Genomic DNA, 22139 nt, shown 5'->3' with positions numbered 1-22139 from the left:
AGAATTCACCAGTTTAAACAAATCGATGAAACCATATTGAGAACAGAAGAAGAATCCCTTTGATGCATAAAGGTTTCATTTACATTATTAAAAACTTTGGTAAAGTGCTAGTTTTAATCTTTCCCATGGCCTCAAAGTAACTAAAATTTAAAAAAAGAAAAGCTTTGAAAATCTGTATGTTTTAATCCTATCATTAAAGTGATAAACTAGGGGTTGGAGTAATAGCACAGCGGGTAGGGCGTTTGCCTTGCACGCAGCTGACCCGGGTTCGATTCCCAGCATCCCATATGGTCCCCCGAGCACCTCCAGGGGTGATTCCTGAGTGCAGAGCCAGGAGTAACCCCTGTGCATCGCCAGGTGTGACCCAAAAAGCAAAAAAGGAAAAAAAAGTGATAAATTAAAGCAGATTTTTGAGTGGATAATTTGGGCTTGAATTTATAGTTTCAGATAATCTAAATATCTAGAATAAATTGCATCTTGTTAAAACAAACAACCAAACAAATACCCTGTATCCAGAGATGTGGGGGAGCAAGGGCAGTGCACGTTGCTCACACAGAACTGGGTTGAGATGGGCAGTTCCACCGGTGACTGTCTCCTATGAAGCGCGTTTCTCTGGCTCTCCCGAGTTCTGAAGCTTTGCTCTTGGGAGTGTGTGGCGAATATTGCTCTAACCCCCTGCACACGCGTACGCACAAGGGCGCCCACTGGACATGGACATGGACGCTCAGCGGGTTGAGTTTATTCCACTAAAGGATGAGCTGCTGCTGTGGCCACGCGCTGACCCTCCTCAGTGGCCAGACAGACACGAGATGTGTGAGCACTCGGCGGCGGGGTGGGGGTCAGGCCCAGCTTGGGACAGCCCCTGCCCGGGGAGCGGAGGTTGGGTGGGCTCTTCCTAGGAACCCCATGGCCCTGCCGAGGTTCCCGGCCATCTCTGGGCCCTTCAGGGGCAGATGGCTTGTCCTGCCCTTTCCCTGGCCTGGGCCCAGGGTGGACTAGCTGAGCTGCCCTCCCTCCTGCCTCTCTGCGCTGGGTCCCTTGGCCCCAGGCCCCTCCTTCCTACTGGGCCACCGGGGAGGGCTGGGGGTCCCTCGGGCCTCAGGGACCTCTCAAGCCCCACATCTGCGCCCACAGGATGGGGGTGGTGAGCAGCAGGAAGCAGGCCAAGGACTGGGGGAGCACCCTGAAGCTCAGAGCCCAGCACCACCAAGGCCCCCCGCCCCTGCCGCCCCTGGTGAGTGTTACATCCTGGGGGTCCTGTTCCCAGTTGTGTCCTGGTGGGTCTGATCCCCAGTAACAACCTGGCGGGGCCTCAGAGTGCCCCGGGGGCCCTGCCTGTGGTCCCCAGTCACGTCCCAGGGGTCCGGTCCCCAGTGACCCCACCCGTGGGGCGGGCACCATGCAGCTGCATGTTTGGCCCAGATGGTTCTGTTCCGCTGAGTCAGAGTGATGCCCTTGGCCCCAGTGGCCGCTCCGTGCACTGGGCAGAGCGAGGGAGCAGTCGGAGGGGCTGTCCACGCCCCCTGCCCCCTGCCCCGGCTCTGAGCTCCAGGCAGCCTGGCGGGAGCAGCACCAGGGGCGTCTGGGGGGTCTCTGTCCTCTGTGGGGAGGCACCTGGGGGCCAGGAGACCCCCAGTACTGACTCCCGCCCCCAGCTGCCCGCCTGGCCAGCTGACCCCGGCCCCGCCTGGTGTGCAGCCGCCCCTCGTGGACACGCAGGGTCTGGGGTCTGTGCCCTCCTGGGCTGCAGGGTGAGCACCTGGTGTAGCCCCTCACATCTCCCAGCTCACACCAGGGAGGGTCGGGCTGGGCGTTGGGGGAGCAGCGCCGCAGTGACCTCCGGCCAGCACACGCCCCTGGCCGTCTGTCTCTGGGCAGCAGAACTGGAGGCCTGGCCATGCCTCCCAACCCGCCCACAGGCCCACAGTAGGGAAGAAACTGCCCGCAGGCACCCCAAATGTCCCTCTGTGAGGCACTAATCAGCGTGTGTGTGTGTGTGTGTGTGTGTGTGTATATACGTGTGGGCGTGTGTGTATGCATGCATGTACATACACACATGTACATGCATGTGTATGTGTGTGACATGCATGTGTATGTGTGTGACATACATGTGTGCCCATGTGTATGTTGTATGTGCATACATGTGTATATCCACTGCAGGTCCTGTTTGAACACTTGAACCCTGCCCCCCCTGACCCAGACCAGGGTAAGAAGGGGCCCTGGGAAGCCGAGACCCGCGCCCACCACCCCTCCCTGCAGCTGGCACAGGTCCCAGGAGCAGCTCTGCCCATAGCACCGTTCCCCCACTCCCGCCAGGAACCAAGCACAGCACCCTCAGTGCCCCTGAGTCTATGGGGTTTGACCTGGGGACTCACCCCTGAAATGCCTGCACTCCCCACTCTCTCCCCACGGCCCAGCCCTGCCCTGGTCTCACTCCCCTGGGTGGGCGTGGGGTGGGGGGTACGAAGCCAGTGGCCTTCGCCCCTCAGAGGGCCGTGGGGTCCCGCCCTGAACCCTCCACACGGTGCCCAGCCTGGGAGCTCAGCTCTTTGTCCATGCCAGGTGCGGGCACCCCACGCCGTCACGGATGGGGACGGGAGTAGTGAGAGGGTCCCCGCTCTGAGAAGCCCGGGTCTGTCAGGCTCAGGAGTGGGCCTGGGGACCCCCCTCAGTTTCTTCCCCTGCGGGACCTGCCCTTGGAGTGAGACTGGGGTCTTCGCCGGGACACCAGCAGCAGCCCCCATGACCCTGTTCCAGTTCTGGGTCCCCAGACTCGGGGCTTTCTGGAAGCCAAGCCGGGGGGCCACAGCTGGTGCATCCTCCCTGGGAGCAGGGGGGAGGGGGGAGGGGTCCGCGGAGGCCGGGCACAGAGCAGGGGCGGGACACGGGGTCTGGGCTCCTGGTGACTGGGACAGACCAGCCTGGAGGCTGCTCTGTGGGTGCAGGGGAGGTGGGGTGCGGGTGGCTCCGCGGGGCCAGACCCTGCCGGTGGAGCTCCCCCTCTCGGCCTCCTGACCCCCACGCCTGACCCGGGCCAGGGGAGGCTGGAGCTCAAGGCAGGGGCCTAGGCCTGCCCTCTTCCCTTCCTTCCCTCCCCTTTCCTGCCTTCTCCTCCCCGCCTCCCCTTCCCTGCCCTTCTCAGTGCCCGACCTCTCTCTGTGCCAGGGGAGCACTTCGCCGTGGCCCTGTACGATCACTCAGCCCGCACTGCCCAGGACCTGCAGCTGCGGAAGGGGGAGAAGCTGCAGATCCTCAGCCAGTGAGTTCTGGGGCAGAGGTCGCAGGGGTCCCGTCTGCCTCACCCCTCCACGGCTGCGGCAGCATCTCCTTACCCTGACCTCTCGCTCCTTTCTGTCCACCTGCCCGCCTGGTTTCCTTGACTGACTCATGCCTCACCACTGTAGGACTCCTATTCATCCCTCAAAACCCACCCCCCACCCCGGGCCAGGGAGAGAGACAGAGACAGAGAAAGAGAGAGACAAAGAGACAGAGAAGCAGACAGAGAGACAAAGACAGACAGAGGGACAGACAGAGACAGAGACATAGGGAGTGGGAGCTAGAGCACTGTGGGTTGAGTATGTGATTTTTGTGCACGAGGCCCAGGTTCGATCCCTGGAACTGTAGAGTCCCCTGAGCACCCTGGAAGCGACCCTCTGAGCACAGAGACAGGAGAAGTCCATGAGCACTGCTGGGTGCAGCCCCCATGACAAAAACAAAGAAACAGCAACAACAAACAGCAGTCTCTCCTGGAAGTAGCATACTGCCTCCTCCAGGCAGCCGCCCTGCCTGTTCTCTGCATGTTTGTGCTGAAACCCTCATGGTGCCCCCTCCTCCAGGCAGCCGCCCTGCCTGTTCTCTGCTTGTTTGTGCTGAAACCCTCCTGGCGCCCCTCCTCCTTGCAGCTCTGTGCCCGAGTCCCTCATGTTCTGACAGCAGGACCTTCCCTGGGGTTCTGCCCTGACCCTGTCCCTGCCCAGAGCCCAGCCCACCCTGGGTGCTGCTCTGCATCTGTGCATCCCGCCTCCCCTCACTCCTCAGTTTGACACCCGGTCCAGTGGGGTGGGGGGCTGCGGGCTGCACCCCTCTGGGCCCCAAGCCTGGCCAGCTGGAAGGAGCCCAGGGGGCTGGGCCTCAGGTCCCTGGACCCGCCCCAGCTCACTCTCCTGCCCAGGGTGGGAGCCTGGCGGCGAGCCCGGTCCCTGGTCACGGGCAGGGAAGGCCTGGTGCCCGGCAGCTTCGTGGCCCCGCTGGACGCCCTGGAAGTGGAACCGTAGGTGGGGGCCCCCCGGCCAGCGGCTCACAGACTGGTGGGCAGGGGGGAGGGTCTGGGTCCGACCAGCAGAGAACCACGTCCCACCCTGGACCCTGTGTCCCCACCCCCAGACACACAAACACACACACACACCATACATACATACCACACACACACACCACACACACCACACATACACACATACCACATATACACAGACATACACACATGCACACTCACCGCACACCCCACACATACACATACACACACCGCACACATACACATACCACACACACACCATACACACACATACACACACCACACACACCATATACACACATACATACACACAAACCATATGCACACACATACATATACACATATATACACACACATACACACTGCACATACACCATCACACACACACACACACACACACACACACACACACACAGAGCAGGCCCGCTGGGGGGCCCGTCCTGCATTCACCCCAAGGCCCAGAGGGCGCCCCTGCATCCAAGGGAGGGCGGGGTGGAGAGATGAGAAAGGAGGGTCCTTGGGTGCTGAGCCCCCCAGGCCCGCCTCTCACCCTGCTGGGTATCCGTCCACCCAGTGGCACTGGCCACTCTGGTCAGTGACTCTCCACTGCCCCCTGGTGTCCCTGCCCAGCGTGGGAGACACTCCCCTCCACAGCCCCACAGCCCCTGGGAGCGGGAGGTCCTGTCCACCTGTCTGGGAGGGCCTAGAAAAGGCAGCAGGGTGGGCAGGTGGGGGTCACGAGGACCATGACAGCCCTGCTCAGGGGCCGTGCCCCCTTTCCAGATGGTTCTTTCCCAGCATTTGCCGCAAGGAGGCTGAGCGGCAGCTGTTAGCGCCGGGCAACAAGGCTGGTGCCTTCCTGGTCCGCCAGAGCCAGACCAGCAGAGGTGAGCGCCCCCTGCTGGGCAGGATCTGTGGTGACCTGCGGGGGCTGGAGATGTTTGTGGGTGCTGCTCCCCCACACGAGCAGAGGCAACGGCAAGAAGGGGCCCCTAGCTTGGAGCCTCTGGGGCTCAGATGACCTTTGGGGTCATCGCAGCCACGCCCAGGACCTCAGAGGCTCCTGGGGGTACAGATTAACTCCACGTGGGGGTGATCTGTCTGCAGGGTCGAAGGGATGGATGGATGGATGGATGGATGGATGGATGGATGGATGGATGGATGGATAGATGGATGGATGGGTAGAAAGACAAATATGTAGGTGGTAGGTGGGTGGATGGGTAGGTGGATGGTTGGGTGTGTGGATGGATGGATTGATGGATGAATGTGTGGATGGGTGTATGGGTGGCAGGTGGATGGGTGGGTGGGTAATGTGTGGATGGGTGTATGGGTGGTAGGTGATGGGTGGGTAGGTGGGCAGGAAGGTCGGTGGATGTGAGGAGTGTGGACACTGGGTCGATGCATGACTGTGGCTGGGTCTTCTCATCCCTCCAGCTTCATTGCTCTCAGGGCAGAGGGTCCCTGAGGGGCCAGGCGCCCAGGGGTGGGGTGAGTGTGATTGCAGGAGGATCTCGGGGTGCGGCAGCGCCCTGTGTTTCTGGCTGCTGTGGGGACTTGGGAGGGTACCAGGGCCAGTGTGGACAGAGCCGGGAGTGAGGCTTCTGGATTTGAGGCTGCGATGAAGGACAAGATGCTCACGGTCCAGAGAGCAGACCCAAGCGCTTCTCTGCGAGCCCCGGGGTGTCTCCTGGCCCCACTGGTCCTGTCTGATGGTGCCCGTCCCTGCAGGTGCCTTTGCTCTGTCTGTGAAGGATGTGACTGCCCAGGGGGAGGTGATCAAGCACTACAGGATCCACTCCCTGGACGAGGGCGGCTACTGCATCTCTCCGCAGACGCCCCTCCCCACGCTCCAGGCTCTGGTGCAGCATTACTCCAGTAAGAGGACCGCGGGGCACACGTGAGGGGCACAGGGGCATGGGGTGTGGCTGTGGGTGCAGGGTACTGGACTCGGGGCACCGGGCTGGAGGGGGCTGGCACCTCCTCACCAGGACCCAGAGGTGCCTGAATCATCAGGGCTCTGCCGGGGTCAGGGACCCTCCTGGCTGGGCACAAAGATTTGGTAACTGTCCACCTGATGATTCCAAGGGCATGGCCCTCTCCCCTGGGTCACGTGTGGCCACTTGGGGACTTAAACGGGATTTGGTGGAGCAAGTCAATGAGAATGAGACCCACCGTGTGCAAACACATTCATGGCATGAGTCCATGTGTGTGCGTGCACATGTGTATGAGTGTGTCTATGTGAAGGCCCTGAGGAAGCTGGAGGGACTCTTCTTACAGGGCATGTGTAAGTGTGTACTTGTGTGTGCATGTGTGCAAGTGTGCTTGTGCACATGCATGTGAGAGTGTACTAGTGTGCATGTGTATATGTTAGTGTGAGCACGTGGGTGCATGTGTGTGCATGCATGTTCATGTGTGTATATGAATGTGTGCATGAGTGTGTACAGCATGTACATGTATGTGCGTGTATGTCTATATATGAGTATGTGCATGTATGAGCGTGAGCATGTGTGCATGTGTGTGCATGCATGTGTATGTATGAGTGTGTGTGCATGTGCATGTGTGCCTGTATGAGTGTGTGCATGTGTGTATGTATGAGTGTGTATGTGTGCATGTGTGCATGTATGAGTGCATCCCTGTGTGTGCATGTGCATGTGGGATGGGGACTCAGCAGGAACACTGTCCCTGGTCACCCGCTGCCTCTGTCCCCGAATGCAGAGAAAGGGGAGGGGCTGTGCCGGCGGTTGGCCCAGCCCTGTGTGAGGCCAGCCCCTCAGGACCCCTGGACTCAGGACGAGTGGGAGGTCCCCCGGCAAGCCATCAGGCTGGTCCGAAAACTGGGGGCCGGGCAGTTTGGCGAAGTCTGGATGGGTGAGTGTGGGCCCCGCGGGGTCCCCAGCACTGAGCAGCACTGGGGGTGGCCCCAAGTCTAAGCAGAGGCTGCTGGGGCTGCAGCACAGGAGCCGCCTGGCTCCCTGCCCTGCCCGGGGTGTCCCCGAAGGGCACCTCGTCCCCACGGTGGAATGTCCTGGGGACGGGGGGGCTGTCCATCTGGAGGGTCTCTCCTTTTCCCACCGCCTGGCCGCTGCCCGGGATGCGACTGCGGGTGTCGTGCTGACCCTCTGCTCTGGCTCCGGGTGGACGTGGGTGGGGGGAGCTTCTGCTGCAGCTCCAGGTGCCGAGGGGGCTGGGGGACAGCGTCGGGCGGTGAGAAGGACCAGTCGCTGCTGCCCAGGCTCCAGTCGGGTGCACAGAGGCAGGAGAAGGGTCCCTCCAGCTTCCTCAGGGCCTAGTGTTGGGGTCAAGCCACACCAGGAGCCGATCCAGAGCCTTCCAGAAGCTTCTTTGGCTCTGTCACAGCCCTGCCCCTGCCCGCTCAGGCTACTACAAACAGAGGGTGAAGGTGGCCGTGAAGATGCTGAAGGCTGGGACCATGTCCCCGGAGGCCTTCCTGGCAGAGGCAAACGTGATGAAGATGCTTCGGCACGAGCGGCTGGTCCGCCTCTACGCTGTGGTCACCAGGGAGCCCATCTACATCGTCACCGAGTACATGGCCCGAGGTGTGTCCTGCCACATCCTGCACCTCCGGAACAGGAGCCAGGCCTGGGCCCTGCGGCAGCGAGTGGGGTCCACCCCAGGCTGATGTCCCCTGCTCAGGCACTGACTATCATGTGTTCTCCATCCATGTCCCCACTGGGCACTGCAGGCTGGAGATTGAGACCCAGGTCCCCCGCGGCTCCCCAGCCCCGCCCCACCAGCGCCCGTGGGATCCTCACCCCCAGCATCGGGACCCAGAGAGCGGCCCAGAGTGTGGCCTTCTCTGCCTGCCCAGGCCTGCCCCCGTGGGCACAGCTCAGCTGCTGTGACACTCCCTAGGGTCCCTGCTGGATTTCCTGAAGACAGACGAGGGCAGCCGCCTGACCCTCCCCAGGCTCATCGACATGGCGGCACAGGTGAGGGGTGGGGGCAGCCAAAGGGGGGGGTCCCACGCCCCGTATGCTGTGGTTTAGACACAGTCACCATGAAAGGCTGTGGGGACAGCAAAGAGGCAGTCATGGCGGTTTAAACACAGACACACATGCACACGTGTACATGCACACATACATGCACATGCAAGCACATGCATGCACACGCACACACGTACATGCACACATGAATGCACACACAAGTACACATATACACACATGCATACACATGCATGTGCACAGACACACACATACACACACACACATACACACACATGAACTGGAGTGATAGGTCAATGGGAGGAGCACTTGCCTTGCACTTGTTGACCAGAGTTTAATCCCCGACACCTCATATGGTCCCCTGAGCCCCGACAGGAGTGAGCCTTGAGCACAGAGCCAGGAGTCAGCCCTGAACACCAGGTGTGGCTCCAAACCAAATCCAAACAGCAACCTCCGCAAACACCCATGCTGGGGGGTCACACAGGGACGGTGCTGTGTGTGGAGCTGACCCCGTTCCCTCTGGAGTGTCACTGCTGCGCTTGGCCCAAACCCTCCCCACACACCGGAAACACACAGACATCCGGGGCGAGTGGGCGCCACCACTCCATGGGACCAGGCTCCTTCTGTCTGCCATGTCCCAGCTTGTCCCCTTGTCCCCTTGCCCCCATGCCCCGGAAGAAAGTAGGGACACAACCTGGGGCCCAGGCGCAGGCCACACCCAGCCGCCGGTGGTGGGTGCGCAGTTGGAACGACAGTCCAGGGAGGGGGGCGGGACCCCCACGGCCCCCCTGAGTCCCATCACTGATGCGCCGCTGGGACTACTGGGATTGGCCCCGGCTGCAGCCGCCTCTGTCCCCGGGGACCCCTTGCTGCTGTCACAGGTGGGACTGTCCACCTCCCGGGTTGGTCCTCGGGGTGCCGGGCTCCCCACAGAACCTTCCAGACTTCCTGGCGGCTTCTCTCCCCCCGGCCTGTCTGCCACCGCTGGACGCAGCAGGAAGTCTGTGGTCTGTGGGCTGTGCCAGCAGGACTGAGGCCGTGCCCGCGGGCAGCAGGAACTCGGGGCCCTGCAGGTTCCCCTGAGGTGCACAGCAGGACGGCCCTGGGGACCCATTTCCACCTCACAGAGGCCAAGCCTGCCCCACTGCCCCCAATGCCTGTCTCTCTGCCCTGCCCTGTCCTACACGGCAGCCTCACCCTAGTGTCCCAAGAGCCAGGGGCAGCCTGTGCCAAGACCCCAGAGTTGGTCGGGGTGGGTCCCACCCTGAGGTCAGGGACTCAGAAACACGGCTGCTGCCTGAGGGTGTGGACACCTCCACATGCCAGAGTCACACATGAGCTCACCCCCCACGTGCACACACATGTGGACACACAAGCTCACCCAGGCACATGCACACACATGTGCACACACAAGCTCACCCACACACATGCACACACATGTGCATACACGAGTTCACCCACATACATGCACATATGTGCACACATGAGCTCACGCACCCACACACATGTGCATACATGAGCTCATCCATCCACATGCACAACATGAGTTCACCCACACACAATGCACACACATGTGCACACATGTGCACACACAAGTTCACCCCCACACATGCACACATGTGCATATAAAGGCACAGGTACATATAGATGTGCACATATAAGCACACATGTGCGCATACTGGCACACATGTATACATAAAGGCACACGTGTATGCACACACATGTGCACACACACGTGCGCGCTCAGGCACTCCTGCCTGGTTTGCTCAGATGGCAGTGGTTCAAGCCGCTGCCCCCTCCCTGCCCAGCGCCTCTGAGCTCCTGGGCTGCAGCCTCACTGCGGCCTCCCACCAGGTGGCAGAGGGCATGGCCTACATCGAGCGCATGAACTCCATCCACCGAGACCTGCGTGCTGCCAACATCCTGGTGTCCGAGACGCTGGCCTGCAAGGTGGCTGACTTCGGCCTGGCCCGGATCATCGACAGCGAGTACACAGCCCGGGATGGTGAGTGGGGGGGGGGGCGCGGGCACCGCTGTCCTGACCCCAGGGCCCTCCTCTCGTCTGCTGCTGGGCTTGGCCGTCACCCAGCGATACGGGGCACAGGAAGCCCCTCTTCCTGCCCGCCCTGGTTCTGGGAAACCGCGGCTTTAAGCGGAGCAGCCGGAAGGAAGCAAGACGCCAGCAGCCCCTCGTTCATGGTCAGGCTCACCAGGACGCAGCCGTGATCCAGGGTCACTGGCGAGCAAGCCCCCCATTCCTACAACACAGGCCCTGAATCCTGCAGCCGGGAGCAACCCCCCCCACCGGAGCCCACTTCCGGTCAAGCCCCCCGACCCCCCCGGAACGAGGGTTTCTGTGGAGAGACGCCCTGTAAAGCTTGCACCCCAACCCTCACGCCAGAGTCAGGGGCCCACGCCGCCAGGACCACCTCGGGGGAAGGTCTTCCTCCCCAGCTCCAGAAACCCATGACCTGTCCCTGCAGGGAACTTGGGGGTTGGGGAGAGGCCCACTGGCTGGGGGGCCCAAACGGGGGGCTCAGCCGTGAGGGGGACCATACCACATCCTGCCCCGCCAGCTCTCGGGGCAGCAGGACGGGGTTCTTCCTCTGGCCCTGGACATCCACGACCGCGTCCAGTTTCCAGGCAGGGGCAAGCCGTGACCCCGTCAGTGACCGGGCAGTGGCCAGGGAGGGGCTCTCTGGGGGCCCGTGTGTGGCGAGCCTCAGCCCGCTGCCCCCCAGGAGCCAAGTTCCCCATCAAGTGGACGGCCCCCGAGGCCCTGCAGTGGGGCGTGTTCTCTATCAAGGCTGACGTGTGGTCCTTCGGCGTCCTCCTGATGGAGATTGTCACCCACGGGCGCGTCCCCTACCCAGGTAGGTGATGCCTCACACATGGTCCCGCCTGCTCCCCCCTTCGCTGGGGTGCGCCCGGGGCGCAGGCCCCTCCATCGGGGCCGGGCTGTGCAGTGGGCAGAGACCCGCCCTCCCCGCACGACCCCGGGCAGGGAGCAGCGTGCCCACACGTCTCCCGGCAGCGCCGGGGGCCCTCCCGGGCACAGAGCCAGGGACAGCGCCTGGGGCGTGACAACCCCCAAAGAACAAAGCGGAGAGTGAGCGTCTGTCCATGGGCCGTGCCCGAGACAAGGCTGGGGTCCCCGTCCTGACCCTGACATTTCCCTGGCTCCAGGTCGCCAGGGCAGCAGGGAGGGCCTCCTGCCCCCACCCCGTCTCAGGGGTTGGACAGGCTCCCAGACGCGGGAGAGGGCCGCCCTCCACCACCGACAGCCCTGGCAGCTGGGCAGACCCCACTGGCCTCTCACCCCCAGGCATGAGCAACCCCGAGGTCGTCAGCAGCCTGGAGCGCGGCTACCGCATGCCCCGGCCCGACACGTGCCCCCCAGAGCTGTACCAGGGGGTCATCGCCCCATGCTGGCGGAGCCGGCCCCAGGAACGGCCCACCTTCGAGTTCCTGCAGTCGGTGCTGGAGGACTTCCACACGGCCACGGAGCAGCAGTACGAGCCACAGCCCTAGGGCAGCCACAGTGGGCACGAGCAGGAAGGCGGCCCCTGGCACTGCCCTGGGGGTCGGCCTGCCTGCTGCAACCGGGCACACTTGGCGGGGACGGTCCCTCCGACCTCTTCGGGCTGGCACACGGTGACCCCACAGTGGCCGTGCCCTCCCCTGGCCAGTGTCCCAGCTGTAATAAAGTGACGAGATCTGACCTTGCTGGTGTCCTTACTGGATGCCGACTGCCCCCTCCTCCCGCCCCCAACTGGGCTCAGGGAGGCTGCGGCTGGCAGCCAGCAGGTGGCGCCCTTGCCCCAGGTACCCGCGGCCCTGATTCAGCCCTGATGACGGCTCCACCCAGTGGAGAACGGCTCATTAGCGCCCCCGTGTGGTGTTGGGTCGAGAGGGGGAGCCAAGTCTTCACACAGCCCCTCCTTAGGGGGTGCCAGTGGGACAGCCCCGACCAGCCACAAAGGGTGCCCGCCAGGATGTGGGTGCCCTTGTCCTGGAGGGGCCTCACTCGACAGAGGGCAGGACCCACCCCCCACATACACACACACTCCAGGGGGGGTGCAAGGTGCATGCACAGGCAGGCAGGGGCATTCACACACACACACACACACACACACACACACACACACACACACACACACCAGGCAGGCTGGATGCCAGGGGGTCCCAGGCCTCCTGGCCACACGCCCTGGGTGACCCTGCTTGTGAGCGGATGCCCGAGTGTCCCCCTCAGTTGTGCCTGCAGTGAGGAAATGAGGCTCTGTGGGTGAGGCCCCACCCAAGCCCCAAAGTCGGGGTGCCGGGGTGGAGGGTCCCCCCTACATCTGCACACCCACAGGCTTTTCGGGAGACCTGAGTGCACCCCACAGGCGCTGGCCTGGCACCCCACTGGCCCCCGTTGGATCCCTGGCATCCCGTATGGTCCCCCCAGCCCACCAGGCGTGATCCCTGAGCACAGAGCCAGGAGTCAGCCCCGAGCACTGTGGGGTGGCCCCCAACTAGCCTCAGCTCATGACCCCTCAGGAGCTGCAGGGGCACGGGCAGGGGGCTGACTGCAGAGCCGGTCAGTGCTGCAGAAACTGTCCACACCCAGGGGAAGAGGTGCATGGCTTCTCTGCTCTAGCTCAGGAGACTTGGGCCCCGCCCAGTGCCGAATCCCAGGCCGTGGGACGCTGGACAGACAGATAGGACGGATGGATGGACAGACAGAGCTGCCCCTATGGAGAGAGGGAGATGGACAGGCCAGAAACTGCAGTTCCCTGCAGCACCCCCTTCTGGCCTTGAAATGCACTGCTCAACTCAGGGTTCTGGGTCACCCTGGAGGGGACACACAGCAGGATGCCCCCTGGAGAGGGGTCAGAGAGGAGCCCTTCCTGCCTGCTCTCTCCCTCCTCCCTCCCTCTCCCCTTCCTTCCTTCCTTCCTTCCTTCCTTCCTTCCTTCCTTCCTTCCTTCCTTCCTTCCTTCCTTCCTTCCTTCCTTCCTTCCTTCCTTCCTTCCTTCCTTCCTTCCTCCCTCCTCCCTTCCTTCTTCCGTCCCTCCCTTTTTTAATTTGCTTTCTGGGTCACACCAAGCAGTGCCCAGGGGTTCCTCCTGGCTCTGCACTCAGGAATCACTCCTGGCAGTGCTCAGGGGACCCTATGGGTTAGGTCGGCAGAGTGCAAGGCCCACGCCCTCACCCCTGTGCTGTGGCTCCTCCCTGCTTCTCCCCTTCTCTTCCTCCCTCCCTCCCTCCCTCCCTCTTTCCCTTCCCTCCCCCCTCCTCCCTTTGTTCTGTGGGTGGACCGGTGCAGGCTCTTATTCCATCCTTTCAGGGTGTGTGTGGGCTGCAGGGGAGCTGCAGCCAGTGGTGGGAGCCCGCGGGGTGCTGGAGGCCGAGGGTGGATGTCAGCAGCCCCATCCTGGCCCGTTTCCTGTCCCCACAGTGCCAGCTTGGCCAGGCCTTCATGTGCCCTCACCGGCAAACTGACCACCCCAGGAGGGGGTGGCTCACTGGGTGCAGGGTGAGGGGTGAGGGTGCAAGTGACCATCCTCTGTCCTCTTCTCGTGGTGGTACCAGTAGGGACGTCCAGGACCCCAACCCCAGGCGGGACCACTCAGAAACAAAGTCCCAAGACCAGCAGCAACAGACTGGGGGCAGGGCTGGCCCTGGGCGGGTGTGGGGTGAGGGGTCCCTTCTCCAGCCGTGAGTGAGTGACGGTCTCCCGCCCTGCCTCAGCCCTGCACTCAGAGAGCTTGTTTCCTGCCTCCTGAGGTGCTGGAGGGGGGGATCCCTCTTCTCATCCACGGGGCAGGGAGAGGGCACCCTGAGTCACACCTCATGGGCATGGGCCTGCCTCCGGGACTTGGCTTCCCCTCACAGATGCCCCCGACCTCTCAAGGGTGAGTTGAGAGTGACAGGAAGCTCCGACGTCCCCCACTTTTAACAAAAGGGCAGGACCGATAGCCTCCGTCTGCTCGTCCCTCCCCGCGACCCCCAGGAACCAGCCACCCCAGGCCTGCAGGGGAACCCGGAATTGGGTCTTTCCCCATCAGCTCCTGGAAGTGCAAGGCATGTGGTGGACAGCCGAGCCCCGATGTTCTCAGGACTGTGGTCAGTGTCCCAGGATAAGGCCCCAGAGGGTGGAAGGGCCTGGCCATCGGCCACCACGCAGAGACGAGGCTCTTGGAGCCCTCCAGTGTGGGCGCTCTCAGGGGGCTGCCAGGCCTGGGCCAGCTCGGCCTCCGGGACAGCCCCAGCCTTGCTCCTGGATGCCCACCTGCCCATGCCCACACCCATGGCCCAGGCCTGCCCAGAGCTGAGCCCAGGGTCTTGGCGGGGACACGGCAGTCCAGGGGACCGTCCCATGGCAGTGCAGCAGGACGGGGGCCAGGCTGGGCATCTTGGGGCTTTAGGGGGCATCCTATGGGTCAGTGTGGGCCTGGAGGGAACTGCCTCTTGGCCAAGAATCACGGACCACTGGCAGTGGTGCTCCCCACGCAGAATTGGGGTGCTCATGCAGAGTTTGGAGACTGATGGGGTACCAGGGGCCTGAGGGCAGGGGTAAGGGTACAGGGTGGGGGCTGTGGGTGGAGGTGAGGTGTAGGGGTGGGGCCTTTGGGTGGGGTGAGGGTGCAGGGGTGGGGACTGCAGGCCAGGGTGAGGGTACAGGGGTGGGGGCTGCGGGTAGGGGTAAGAATGTAGCAGTAGGCACTGTGGGCCGGGGTGAGGGTACAGGGGTGGGAGCTGCGGTTGAGGGTGAGGGTGCAGGGGTGGGGCTGTGGGCCGGGGAGAGGTGCAGGGGTGGGGGCTGTGGGCTGGGGTGAGGGAGCAGGGGTGGGGCTGTGGGCCGTGGGCTGGGGAGAGGGTGCAGGGATGGGAGCTGAAAACTGGGGTGAGGGTGCAGAGGTGGGGGCTGCAGGCCGGGGTGAGGGTATAGGGGTAGGGGCTGTGGGCCGGGGTGAGGGTGCAGGGTGGGGGCTCCGGGTGAGAGTTAGGGTGCAGGGGTGGGGCCTGCGGTTGAGGGTGAGGGTGCAGGGGTGGGGCTGTGGGCTGGGGTGAGGGTGCAGGGGTGGGGGTTGCAGGTGGGGTAAGGGTGCAGGGGTGGGGGCTGCGGGCGGGGTAAGGGTGCTGGGGTGCAGGGAGCTGTGAAGGGGCCTGGAGCAGCTCTGGCTGACCCTGTGTGCGTGCAGGAAGGAGGGTCCAGGCAGCCCCCTGGTTTTGGGCCGCGCCCTCGCCCCATCCAGGCTGCCTCGTTGGTGGTCCGGGCCCACCGCAGGCCTGTCTCCCTGTGATAACTTTGGGGTCAGGGGTCAGCCTGGGGCCAGCAGCTGGTCAGGCCTCTGGGACCTTGAGCTCCCGCAGCGGGAGGCGCCGGTGGCTCGGCCAGGCGAACCCCTCAGGGCTCTGAGGCCAGGTGGCAGGACGCCCTTCCGCTGGACTCCAGCGCCAGGGCCACCTCAGGCCGCCTCCCTGCCTGCCTTTGCATCCCGAGGACGCTGGGCCCGTGTCTTCCCCCCTGCTGAGGGCCCAGCTGAGGGGGCTGGTCCGGCCACCCTCCCACGGTGGCTCTGTCCCCGAGCCTGTCCCCATTCTGCCCTCAGGTGGCTGCACAGTGCTGGAGCCCGTCCTCTGGGTGTGGCTGGCCGGGGCTCTGCGGGCAGCAGTGCTCCGAGTGTCGGTGCGTCCTCAGGACCCCAGGCCACAGCCCAGCAGGGGTGGAGCAGGTGAATGCGAGGGAGGGCAGGAAGGACAAGGGGGCGCTAGCTCCAATGCACCCCTACCTGGGTCAGGAGGAGACAGCCGGAAGCGGGGCAGCTGGTGCCCACCCAGAGACAGTAGAGGACAGGGGACCCGGGCAGGCCGAGGACCAGCCACCCCCTGAGGGTGGTGCCCACAGCCGCCCCCTCCAGCCCCAGCTGGGGTTTGCGTGTTCCCTCGGGCCTCCCCTTAGGGAGGGTGGGGCTCCCGACAGGCACCAGGGCCCTGGGGTGCAGCTCACTGGGGCAGGGGGAGCAGCTGCCCCTGCAGACAGGCCTGTGAAGTCCTGCCAGGACCGCTCTGTCACCGTCTGTATCTCACACACTCAGTCACTCACACACACACACACACACACACACACACACACACACACACTCATAGTCACTCACACACTCTCATTCATACACACACACTCACAGTCACTCACACGCTCGCAGTCACTCACAGTCACACACTCACAGTCATTCACACTCTCTTTCATACACACACTCACACTCACAGTCACTCACACAAACACAGTCACTCACACACTCTCATTCATATACACACTCAAAGTTACTCACACACTCACAGTTACTCACACACTCAGTTACTCACACACTCTTATTCATATACTCACACACTCACACATGCACATTCACATTCATTCACACTCACACACATACAGCACTTACAATCATTTTACACTCACACATTCACATACACTCATATACTCAACGCTCACACACTCAGACAAGACATAAACACACTCTGACACACATAGTCACACACTCACTTTGACACACACTTACACATGCTCACACACTCACACATACTCATACACATTCACATTCATACATTCACATTGCTCACTTACACACATTCACATTGATTCACATGCATACCATCACACTCCCACATTCACACACATACAGGCACTCTTACACTCACTTATGCACACATTCATACGCACTCAACCACTCAGGGAACACATTCACTCTAACACACAATCCCACACACTCACTTTGACACAGATTTACACATGCTCACACACTTATTCTGATGCACACTCATTGACACACTCACGCTGACACTCACTCATGCTCACTCTGACACACTCACGTTCTCTGACACACTCACACTAAGGCTAACATTCGGACTTTCACTCTGACACACACACTCACTGTGACACGCTCACACTCAGACACGCTCACGCTCATCTGACACACACGCTCATTGCCATGCCCACACTGACATGCTCACACTATCACTCAAGCACTCACACACGGCCTCTCCCCTGCTTCTCCTCAGGACTAACTGGCTCATGTCCACCCCTGGCCAAGAGAGCTCCAGGCCCTCTCCAGGACACTTATGACCCCGGCAGAGGGCAGCTATGCGGGCCCCACCGGGCACCCTCTCGGAGGGCCAAGGGCAGTGCAGGCTCGTCCTCCTTCTCCTCTGGGCCCTTCTCTCAGGCCCCCTCACGGAGACCCCCCGTGCCTAGTCATACTGGGGCCCTGGAGGGCCGGTGCAGGGTCCCGGGAGGGCGCTGCTCTGGGCAGAGCTTTTCCTTCGGAAGGCGGGTGCTGGTGAGGTCTGAGTCCCCAGGCCCTACCTCTGGGTCTCCTCTGGCCTGGCCGCTCCCTCCGGCCCCTGCGCCAGGCGCCCTCCAGGCCGCACCCCTCCGTCCCTCAGGGGGCTATCTGGCAGCCGTCAGCTGGACAAAGCATTTGTCAGCTCTAATGGACGGGCCCCAGCCCGGCCTGTTTCAGGGCCCGGGAGCTTTGATCTCCTTGTCTGCGACGTAAATGAGAGGATTAGGGAGCGGCCAGAGCAGGGCTCCCCCCACCCGCCTCAGATAAGGCTGGAGCTGCGAGGCAGGAGCCATTAGGGACCCCACTCGGCGGGCGGGGTCTCCTGTCAGGGACCCCACTCAGGCGGGGAGGGGTGGGCGAGGCTGGGCTCTCCAGTCACGACCCCCCTGCTGTTTAGATCTGGGGGGGGCGGGCGGCGAGGCCAGGGACGGGGCTGACACCCGCCGAGGTGGCCGGGTGGTGCCTCTGACATCTGGTCACTGTCGGGGACCTGGGGCTGGGCGGGGACTGGTATTTTTAGGACACTTGGCGTCCAGGGCCGGACGGCACTGCCCACGGGAGGAGGCAGAGTGAGGGGGCTGGGGCGTCTCCCGGCCGGCGGGTGCTGGGCTCACACCCAGGGCCCAAGCCAGGAGCCAGGCGGGGTCTCCCCCGCCACCAGCCCGTCGGGCCAGGGCTGTCCCTGCCACACGCCCTCACGCGGCCCCGCCATGGGCCCCAGAGCTGGTCTCTGCGCACTTTTGTGTTTGGGATCACACCCAGCGGTGCTCGGGGATTGCTCCTGGCTCTGTGCTCAGAGGTCTCTCCGGACGGGCTCAGGGGACCATCTGGGGAGCTGGGGACTGAACCCAGGTTCCAGCCAAGCAAGACCTCTTCCCCCCGCTGTCCTGCTGCCCCGGCTCAGCCTGGTCCCTGTGCACCTCTTCTAAGTGACGGGCTGGCTCTGGGGTCGGGGCGGGCGTCAGTGTGCATGAGGTGGGGACGCCCCGGGGCGAGTCCCATTGTCGTGGAGATTAGGAGTGTGCCCACCCCGAGCCCGCAAAGATCCTGGAGGCAGCGACCCCCGGCAATGGAAACAAGGCACCCGCTGACCTCCCTGGGGCCTGTGGCTGACTGAGGGACCTTTCCCAGGGGCCACTCTTGCCACCTGCTGGAGCCAGGCACGGCCAGCCCTCGCTGCCCTGGGTGGGGGGAGTAGCACAGCTGGGGGGCCTGGGGGCCGAGGGGGGCTGGGTCACCCCGGCAGGGCCCGGGGCTGACTCCAGACTCTGTGCTCAGGGACCCCTCCTGGTGGGCTCTGAAGACCATCGGGGGTGCCGGGGACCCAGCCCAGGTTGGTGTGTGCAAGGCAAGCGCCCTCCCCGCTGTGCTATCACTCTGGCCCACAAAGCGACTTTTTTTTTTTAAAGAGAAACACAATTTTATTTATTTATTTTGCCTTTTGGGTCACACCTGGCAATGCACAGGGGTTACTCCTGGCTCATGCACTCAGGAATTACCCCTGGCAGTGCTGGGGGGACCATATGGGATGCTGGGAATCGAACTTGGGTTGGCCGCGTGCAAGGCAAATGCCCTACCAGCTGTACTATCGCTCCAGCCCCCCAAAGTGACTTTTTTAAAAATAATTCTTTTCCTGGGTCCGCTCCCTGGCATCCCGCAGGGCCTCCCGAGCACTGCCAGGAGTGATTCCCGAGTGCAGAGCCAGGAGGAAGCCCTGCATGTCGCTGGGTGTGACCCAAAAAGCAGAAACTAAAAATAATGAAATGAAGTGATTTTCCGGGCAGCCAGCACTGGCTGGGGAGGTAGCTCGGGGCCGGGGCCTGTTCCCTGCAGGGCTGACACCCGACACGGCGTGGCCCCGCACCTAGGCAGAGCCACCCTCCCTCTGACGCCCGCCCGCGCCTCTGACCCACACCAGCCCCACTGGGGCGGGGGTGCCTGGAGGCCTCGGGTGGGCATGGGCAGGGAGGGCACCGGCCAGCAGGTCACTCTGGCTGACTATGACCATCCTGGTCATCAGGTCACGGTGGCCAGTGTCACTCTGGTCACTGGTGCCCGTGGTGCCGTGGGTCATGCTGGTGTGGGCGGGACTAGGGCTGAGAGGGGTCCAGGTCCTGGGTTGACCACACGTGGTCCACTGACGCCCTCAGCCCATGGGCTCCAGGGGGTCACCCCGGCCCAGCCCGTGCCCACTGCCGGGCCATCACTGCCAGGGGCTTCCCTAACTGTGGTCACCCGAGGGCAGCCCCACCGCCCCAGGGAAGCTGACAGCACCCTCATTCCTGCAGTCTCAGAAGGTGGCGAGACTCTCTGGGCCTTCCCCAGCTCTGGAAGATGAGAACTCCCGCAAGGCTGGGCCCTCCCCTGGGGGACAGGAGCCGGCTGGGCCCGGAGCTCCTGGGCTCAGAGGTCTGGGGGCAGGGAGGGGGCAAGGCGGAGGCAGGGAGGGGCAGAGAGGGTCAGGGAGGGGGCAGGGCAGGGGTCGAGAAGGGGGCAGCTCTTTCCAGTCAGAGGGCTGCAGTGGCAATGACCCCAGCCTTGGGGCACAGAGTGGGGCCCTGTTCAGAGGACCCCCAGCCCAAACCACTGGGCCAGGGCTTTCCCCCTCGGACTGAGGCTGGGGACCAGGCAGTACGGAGGGCCGGGCCCCGCTGTGCCTCAGTGCCCAGGCTGGCTGCAGGAGAACCCCCCACCCAGGGGTCTCCCCCTGGCCCCCCTTCTCCCAACCCCAGACCGTGGGTGTGTGGGGTGCTTTGGGTTCCGATAGCCGAGCCCTGGGGGTCAGGTCCAAGCGGGATTCCAGCACTTCCCGCAGGCAGCGCGGGCAGGAGTGGACGAGGGGCCCGCAGATGCCTCGGATTCTCCCACACGGGCTATTTCCGTCCCTGAGCTGCCGTCCTGCATTTCTGGGATGTCAGAGAGCGGAGCTGCCGGTGACCGGGCGGCGGCCATTTGGTCTCGGGACCGTCCTCCTCCCCGGGGGGACGGGGGGAAGGGCCCCAGCCTCCCCGCCCCCGTAGTCCCACACCCCAGGCCCCCAGCGCCCCCGCCCCCATGTCGAGGGCTGGCTGCCCGGTGCCTGGACACGGTCCAGCCGAGGGCCAGGATAACAAGCCGGCGTACCTCGAGCATCGGAGCCAATTAAAAAGACAAATGACGGAGGCTTATCTGCCCCCTCGCCCCCCTCACACCGCCACAGGGCCCTCCCTTCCCAGGAAACGGGGCGGCAGCCCCCACCCCCCTGCCCGCGCCCACCTGCCCTCCCAAGGCCCCCTGAGAGTCTCTGCAGGCTGCCACCCGTGGGCCCCCAGGAGCTCGAAAACCAGGGGGCAAAGCTTCGGGCTTATTTTTAAGCTCTGGCCTTGGGACCTGGAGCTTGACCAGAAGGTTCTATTTCTGGAGGAGCGTTTAATTGGTTCCGTCCATAGTAACGAGGGGCCGGGCTGTGCGGCGGGGTGGGGAGGGGGGGAGAGGCAGGAAACCAGCCAGCCTGGAGAGAGAAGGAACGTCAGAGCAGGGAGCCAGCCACAGCCCCAGGAGCCCCGGAACCCCGAGTCTGCAGGGCACGGGCCAGCGCCTCTCGGAGGGTCAAAGGTAGAAGGTCTGGGCACGGCCCTGGGCTCACGGCCCCCTAGCCCTTCTCTGCTGGCCATCCAGGACTGCATCCCAATTCCTCTGACACACACCCTTTGCCAAGGTCTCGCCTGTAAGGCCGGCAGAAAGCTTGTCCTGAAATCTAACTGAAGGGGGAGAAGGAGCCTCTGTTTGCTGTCACTCCCAGCAAACTCCTATTCAGCCTTCAAAACCCCACCCGCTGTCACCTCCCTGGCTCTTCCCTTTGCTGCCCGTATTCCAGCACCTTTGTTCTCATTCTGCCTCGTTGTACTTACTCCACCAAGTGAACCAAAGTCGGCTGAGCGTCTGTGTGCCAGCAGATGGCCTGCTCTGAGGAGGGCCTCGGCCAATAGGGTGACAAAGTCCCGCTCCTCTGAGCTGGAGGGAACAGATATTCTTTCAAATTTCTAATAGCAAGGGGCTGGGGCGATAGGGCAGTAGGCAGGGTGTTACCTTGCGTGCGGCCCACTGGGGTTTGATCCCTGGCACCCCCTACAGTCCCCAGAGCACCACCAGGACTGATCCCTGAGTGCAGAGCCAGAAATAATCCCCGAGCACTGTCGGGTCTGTTCCAAAGCAAACGCCACCCCCTCCGGCTGAGCCACCTGGCTTGTCCTTGTCTGTCCGCCTTGGCATGCCTCAGTTTCTCCATCGGCAATGGGCCCGGGGCTGCCTGCACCCTGTCTGCCCTGTGTGGCTGGAGGGGGAGAATGTGCGTGGGAACCCAGAGGGGTGCGCCAACAGCCCCTGCCCCTGCCCTGACGAAGGGCTCCCCGAAGCCCAGCCTCCCTCCCCACCCCACCCCTGTCTCCTGGCCCCCTCCCCCAGCTTCCCGACTCTCCCAGCAGCTGCATCTCTGACCGGCCGTGCCGGTGCCCTTGAGAAGAGCCGGACACGGTTTAGTCTGAATTCCAGCCCTCCCCCAGCCCTGGCGCCCGG

General features: G+C 63.2%; 1 protein-coding gene across 1 annotated transcript; it reads left to right on the top strand.

Moving 5' to 3' along the window:
- The first annotated feature begins 1135 nt into the window (after positions 1-1135).
- On the top strand, positions 1136-11784 carry BLK (BLK proto-oncogene, Src family tyrosine kinase). The gene is made up of 12 exons (XM_004614703.2): positions 1136-1234; positions 2161-2206; positions 3166-3259; positions 4172-4270; positions 5075-5178; positions 6020-6166; positions 7007-7159; positions 7669-7848; positions 8165-8241; positions 10108-10258; positions 10995-11126; positions 11579-11784. The coding sequence occupies exons 1-12, from the start codon at positions 1136-1138 to the stop codon at positions 11782-11784; spliced, it is 1488 nt and encodes a 495-aa protein (XP_004614760.2).
- Positions 11785-22139: the final 10355 nt, after the last annotated feature.

The sequence above is a fragment of the Sorex araneus genome, chromosome 1 (assembly GCF_027595985.1).
Source record: "Sorex araneus isolate mSorAra2 chromosome 1, mSorAra2.pri, whole genome shotgun sequence".
Lineage (NCBI taxonomy): Eukaryota > Metazoa > Chordata > Mammalia > Eulipotyphla > Soricidae > Sorex > Sorex araneus.
The sequence above is the reverse complement of the archived record's forward strand: the minus strand, read 5'-3'. Positions and strand labels throughout refer to the sequence as shown.

Bases quoted from the DNA above. Each gene is read 5' to 3' on its own strand.
- BLK (XM_004614703.2), top strand. From the start codon at position 1,136: ATGGGGGTGGTGAGCAGCAGGAAGCAGGCCAAGGACTGGGGGAGCACC. The intron at 7,160-7,668 runs GTGAGTGTGGGC...CTGCCCGCTCAG, and splicing joins GTTTGGCGAAGTCTGGATGG to GCTACTACAAACAGAGGGTG. The intron at 7,849-8,164 runs GTGTGTCCTGCC...GACACTCCCTAG, and splicing joins CACCGAGTACATGGCCCGAG to GGTCCCTGCTGGATTTCCTG.